Source organism: Arachis ipaensis, chromosome B04 (assembly GCF_000816755.2).
Source record: "Arachis ipaensis cultivar K30076 chromosome B04, Araip1.1, whole genome shotgun sequence".
NCBI lineage: Eukaryota > Viridiplantae > Streptophyta > Magnoliopsida > Fabales > Fabaceae > Arachis > Arachis ipaensis.
In genome coordinates, this window is record NC_029788.2 from 130420450 (window position 1) to 130427405 (window position 6956).

The following is a 6956-nucleotide window of genomic DNA, read 5'->3' on the forward strand; positions in this document are numbered from 1 at the left end:
AGAGAAAGATAAAAAAAGGAGAGAAGGAGTTTGTTAATTTTAGAAGTTAAGAAAAAATTTTATTTTAATTATAATAAAAAATATCTGATGACACATTTTGATTTGTTAAATTACTAATATAAAATATAAATTATAAATTATATAGAATAAAAATAATAGAGAGAAATAGAAAAATGGAGAGAGATAGATGAGAGAATTTAGGAAGGGAGTTTATTAATTTAAAAAAAAACATTTTTCTCAATTTTAATAAGAGAGTGTCATGTGACACCTTTGATTACTAAATTAGATAGTAATATATGATACATAATATAGGTATATTTCAATTTCAAATTTAATATTTTAATTTTAATTTTAATGCAATTAAAGAATGTCATGTTGCACATTTTAATTGTTAAATTAGTAATCAGTCATTGATATTGATAATTATATATAAAATAGATAGAGTGGTTGAAGGAATGAGAAAAATAGATAAAGAAAGAAGGAGGAAGAAAGAACTCTTTAATTTTAGAGGAAAAAAATTTGATTTCAATTATAATGAGAAAGTGACATGTGGTACATTTTAGTTGTAAAATTAGTAAAAAGGAATGAAGAATTCTTTAGTTTTAGAAAGAAAGATTTAATATCAATTATAATGAGAGAGTGATATGTGACCTATTTTGGTAGTAAATTTAGTAAGGAAAAGAGGAAAATTCCTTAATTTTAAAAGAAAAAATTTGATACTAATTAGTAATTACAATGAAAAAGTGACATCTGCTAGTTGTAAAATTAGTGATAAATCTAAAATATCTTATTTAAATATAATAGAATATATAATTGATTTGTTTAAAGGGTTTACACTTCAAATCCTCAGTCTTCATCGTCTTAGTTTCTCAGCTATAAAAACCAGAGCTTTAACCTCCATACTCATCAAAATAAAAAAATGGATTCAACAAAAGATGAACCTTTCTTGTTCCCAACAACAATGTATGAACGTGATTGCTTTCACCCTTCTAAGTTCTTTTCTGCGAACCTTCTTTCATCTCCATTACCAACTAACTCTTTCTTCCAAAACTTCCTTCTCTGCAATGGCGACAACCCTGAGTACATTCACCCATACCTCATCAAACCCTCAGCTTCCTCTCTTTCTCTCTGCTACCCTTCTCTCTCTGTTCATTCTAATTGCATTTACCAAGACTTCAACCCTGATCTCACTGTTTCTTCCTCAACAAGTTCTGAATCCCACCATGTTATATCTTCCTTCACTGGTCTCAGTGTTACTCTGGATTTTCCTTCTTCCAGTCTTAGTTTCTTTCTTGTTAGGGGATGCCCTTATGTTACTTTCTCTGTCTCTCATCAAACACCATTATTTTCAATAACCACTGTTCACAAATTCTCTTCCTTTACTTCAAATTCCTCACTCACCAAGTATGCCCTCAAGCTTGACAATGGTCAAGCATGGCTTTTGTATGCTTCTTTACCAATCAAGGTTAGTAACAGCTATGAGACTATGATCTCTTTCTCAAAAAAATTTACTTCTCGTGATCATGGGGTTCCTCTGGTAGGGAGGATAGCATTGTTGCCAAATTCAAGTTCAGAACTTGAGGATGTTCTTGACAGGTACAGCACTTGTTACCCTGTATCTGGTGATGCTTTGTTTACTAAGCCATATTGTGTTGAATATAAGTGGGAGAAGAGAGGGTTTGGTAATGGTGATTTGTTAATGTTAGCACACCCTCTCCATCTTCAACTTTTATCCAAGGATGAGGGCAATGTTACTGTTCTTCAAGATTTTAAGTATAGGAGCATTGATGGGGACCTTGTTGGTGTTGTTGGAGATTCATGGTTGCTGAAAGCAGATCATGTTCCTATGAATTGGTATTCTACTAGAGGTGTCAAAGAAGAATCTTTTGATGAAATCAAATCAGCTCTTTCCAAAGATGTTGCTGCTCTTTGTTCTTCTGAGATAACAACAATTTCAGCTTACTATTATGGGAAATTTATTGCAAGGGCAGCAAGGTTGGCTTTGATAGCCGAGGAGATTGGTTTTCTTGAAGTGATCCCATCCGTGAAGAAGTTCTTGCATGAAACAATTCAGCCATGGTTGGATGGGACTTTTGATGACAATGGATTTCTATATGATGCAAATTGGGGTGGAATTGTTACCAAAGAACGTTCATATCAAGATTTTGACTATCATAAATATGGTTGCCACCATTATCATTTAGGATACTTTCTCTATGGAATTGCAGTGCTTGCAAAGATTGATCCATCATGGGGTATGAAGTATAAGCCTCATGCCTATTCTATTATGGCAGATTTCATGAACTTAGGTGGAGAACATGATTTGAACTCAAAGAATTATACGCGTCTAAGGTGTTTTGATCTATACACATTGCATTCTTGGGGTGGAGAGACTTTCCCTGATCAAGGAAGGGAACAAGACAGCACCAGTGAAGCAGTAAATGCTTACTATTCGGCGGCATTGATGGGTGTTGTATATGGTGACAACAATCTTTCTGCCATTGGATCAACTCTTGCATCATTGGAAATTCATGCTGCTAAGATGTGGTGGCATGTGAAAGAGGGTGATAATATGTATGAAGAAGATTTTACTACAGAAAACAAGTTAGTTGGTTATCATTCAGTTAACATGAGAAATAGGAAAATGCGGTATTGTTATACTAGTAAGGAGAGTAAGATTGCACTTCATGTTTTACCCTTGTTGCCTATTTCTGAGTGTTTGTTCTCCAATGTTGATTTTGTTAAGGAGCTTGTGGAATGGACAGAGTCTGGATATGGAGATGGTCCTGCAGATGGAGATGGAGATGGGTGGAAGGGGTTTGTCTATGCACTTGAAGGAATTTATGACAATCAAATTGCTTTGAAGAAGATTAGAAGCTTGAAGTGTTTTGATTGTGGCAACTCATTGAGTAATCTGTTATGGTGGATTCACAGCAGAGATGATGAGGAGAAATTCAATTGTGGTCATGGGAGCCATGAGAATTGACAATGACTTCAATGTTAACATAAGATTAAGCTATGGTAGATTAGATTAGTTGTGTTTTTGCTTGTGTCCTTTACTTAATTACCACTCTTTAAACTTATGGCTTGTTCATTTAGGATTTACCATTGGTATTAATATATTTACTTTTGGGTGAAATCATTTTTTTACTTTTCTGTTAATGACAAGGGCTATTATTGTTATCATCATAAATTCTGCCCAAATCAATATTAAGATGCCAATTTGTTAATACTTGTTTTATATGTTATTTTTTTATTTTAAAAATTAACTATATTATAAGTAATATCGAATAACATACCATTTATTCCATCTATAACATACCACTTAATTCTAAATAATTAAAAACAATATCGAATTCAAGTAAAAAATATATAGATAATTATAAGTCATCATAAATTGTGGCTTAATTTTACCTTAACTTTTATGTTGGTTGCTCAGTCAATCTCTAAATTTGTCATTAATAACTTGTTTAGCTATTAAAATTTTTCTAATCATCCCAAAGTTTTTTTTTTGTCTTGATTGTTAAATTGATTGCTAATATTTTATTTAAATATCACTCATTTTTACTTAGAAAATATCTAATCGATCACAAAATCGATGGTATAATAGATTAAAATATATTTTTTACATAACGCATTTGGTTTTTCTATTATAAATGCCAATAATATACATTATGATAGACTGATACTTAATTGAGTGTTTACTCGAAGCAATTATGAGTATCGGTCATTTGAGCCATAGTTCATAATAAAACACTAATAGCATGATACAGTAATAAAATTAGTAAAGATATAATAATTTAGATTAGATCTGCCGATAAATTTAATTATTTTTAGTCGACATATAATTCGAGATGAAATTTGATATGAACTTAAAGGAGTTATTATGGTTTAATCTATCATTTTTAGACATTAAATATTTCAGCCAATTATTATATAATTTATTGTTGAATTGGTTGTTCAAACTTATAAATTCGTCACTAGTCTTAATAGAATGTATTTTTGTCTTTTTAAAAGTAACTAATACAATATTTAAATATTTTAAATTAAAATTAAAATTTTGTTTTCTATAGCTAGTTGATTTAAATTACCTAATTCTAAAGCTCTTAAATAAATAATGACGCAAACATGTAAATATTAGTTGAGAGTTAATATTTATAATTAATATAATAATATATTGGTATCAACGATAGCCTAAACTAAATTAGGTTATATGTATATCTCGTTTACAATTCTATGTAAATCGATTTTATTTATATGTAAATAGCGTAAATCGAATCAATTAGATTTGATTTATATAAAGTTATAAATGAGACATGCATATAATCTAATCCAGTTTAAGATATTGGCGTAATTTTATTTGATTTACCATATATATTGTACCAGTAGTAAATTGAATAAGTCTAATTTGATTTATTACTAGTACATATTATTGATATTTTTTTTGAGACAAAAAGAACGTAAAATAAATTTTAATGATCTAATATTAAAACACTATTGAATTTAGCCCAAAATAAAATAAAAATTAATAATTTTTTTCTCTCTCTTCTTATTTAAGAACTTTTAAAATTTTAATTGAAAACTTTACTCTTTCTTTTTACCATGGAGTTTTAAACTCCGCACCTAATAGCGTCCCATTCTGACACGTGAGTTATCTTACGTGTACGAATATAATGGTTTAAACGCGATACTATAACTACCCAAAGGAAGAAAGAAAGAAAGAGAGAAAGAAAAAGCGCAAAGTTGAAGTACCAGTATACCATATCACTGATAGAGTAACGATTAAGCTGAACTGAATTAGTTAAGCTTGTAGCTGAGTCAGCAGAGAGTTAGTTACAATCTCTCTCAATTAGATTAGTTACAATTAGTTACGCAGCTATTAGTGAAATCTCTTTTTTTCTCTTCTCTCCACTACCATTCTTCTTCTCTGTTCAATTTGGCACCGATACCTTTCAACCAAACAGGAGAAACTGAAGAAGCAGAAAGGGAAAAAAGAGAAATTTTCAAGGAACTTTTCGATATTGAGGAAATCATTGAAGAACCGTCAGAAAACTGCAACCTGATCCAGAAGGCCTTTTTCTCCAATATTGTACGGTGGACGCTGGAATCCAGGTCGATCCTTGGGGGGAAGGTCCTCCCGTATTTGCTGAGGTCCATCTCCCCGCGAGAATTTTAGTATGGTTCGTAAATTCATAGATCTTAAGTTTTCACCAAGACAACACTATTAGAATATCATAATTAGGAAACAAAATCAAGAAAATATCAAAGAGGATTAGAAAAAAATCAATGTAATTTATTAGGATATTATCCATAACGAGTGTACTCTTGATCTATATTAGTATTATTTTTATTATTCATATTTCTCACCTGTGATTACAAGGTTCTTACCAATATATAGATCAAGAGTACACTCGTTATGGAATAATATCCTAATAAATTACATTGATTTTTTTCTAATCCTCTTTGATATTTTCCTGATTTTGTTTCCTAATTATGATATTCTAATACTCAGCTTGGTTAGAACTTTAGCAAGGGCTTGTCTTAAAACTGTTTTAGTTAGAATGTCAGCCAACTGATCTTCTGATCTCACAAAGGGGAGCTCAATAATGTCATTCTCAATTTTTTCTTTGATAAAGTATTGATCCACCTCAACATGTTTTGTTCTATCATCAGATTTTCTGAAATGCTGATTGCGGCTTTATTGTCACATTTCAACTGACTTGGCAATTGTGGTGGAAACCCAATCTCAGTCATTAATTGTCTTATTCATAATACTTCAGTTATGCCTTTAACGATCCCTCGAAATTCTGCCTCTGCGCTTGAAAGAGCTACAACTTTCTTCTTCTTACTTTTTCAAGTTACCAGGTTGCCTCCAACAAGTGTAAAGTAACCAGCTGTTGATCTTCTATCATTTGGGTTGCCCGCCCAATCTGCGTCAGTGTATGCCTCAACCTTCAAATGACCATTCCTTTTGAAAATGATTCTACTTCATGGAGCTCCCTTCAAATATCGAACTATCTTCATGGCAGCTTCCATATGATCTTCTTGTAGCTTATGCATAAACTGACTTACTATTCCCACAGCATAAGCTATGTCAGGCCGAGTATGTGATAAGTAAATTAGTTTTCCAACTAGTCGTTGGTACCTTTCCTTATCTGCTAGGGTGGCACCTTTTACTATCTTCAACTTGTGATTAACTTGCATGGGCGTATCTATTGATTTGCAATCCACCATTCCTGTTTCTGCCAGAAGGTCCAAAATGTACTTTCTTTGGGAGATAAAGATTCCTTTGCTAGATCGTTGAACCTTTATTCCTAAGAAATATTTTAGTCCTCCCAAATCCTTCATTTCGAAGTCTGTAAATAGGTTCCTTCTTAAATTTGCAATTTCTTCAGCATCACTTCTCGTTATGATCATATCATCCACATAGATTATTAGGCAAGTGATTAAATCTCCTCGTTTTTTCAAAAAAATGGTATGATCAGAGTTGCTTTGCTTGTACCCATACCTTTTTATGGCAACTGTAAATCTTCTAAACCAGGCACGTGAAGATTGTTTAAGCCCATAAAGAGCCTTCTTTAACCGGCAAACTTCATGTTTTCTAAATCCCGTTGAGAAACCTGGAGGAGCATCTATGTACACTTCTTCTTTCAACTCTCCATGCAAGAAAGCATTCTTGACGTCAAATTGATGGAGTAGCCAATCTTCATTTGCTGCTATTGAAAACAACACCCTGATAGTATTAATCTTTGCAACCGGTGAAAAAGTATCAGTGTAGTCGATACCATAGGTCTGTGTATAACCTTTGGCCACCAACCTTGCCTTGTACCGTTCAATAGTACCATCTGCCTTGTGTTTAATGGTGAAAACCCATTTGCACCCGACTGGATTTTTTCCTGTCGGTAGGATACACTTCTCCCAAGTTCCGTTCTTCTCTAGAGCTTCCATTTCTGTAT

At 32.2% G+C, this 6956-nt stretch overlaps 1 protein-coding gene across 1 annotated transcript; it reads left to right on the forward strand.

Annotated features, from left to right (window-relative positions):
* LOC107638175 (probable endo-1,3(4)-beta-glucanase ARB_01444) lies at nt 862-3203 on the forward strand. The gene has a single exon (XM_016341344.2). It carries the CDS (start codon nt 920-922, stop codon nt 2984-2986), a length of 2067 nt encoding a protein of 688 aa, XP_016196830.1. The 5' UTR covers nt 862-919; the 3' UTR covers nt 2987-3203.

Coding starts and splice junctions, on each gene's coding strand:
- LOC107638175 (XM_016341344.2), top strand. CDS start 920: ATGGATTCAACAAAAGATGAACCTTTCTTGTTCCCAACAACAATGTAT.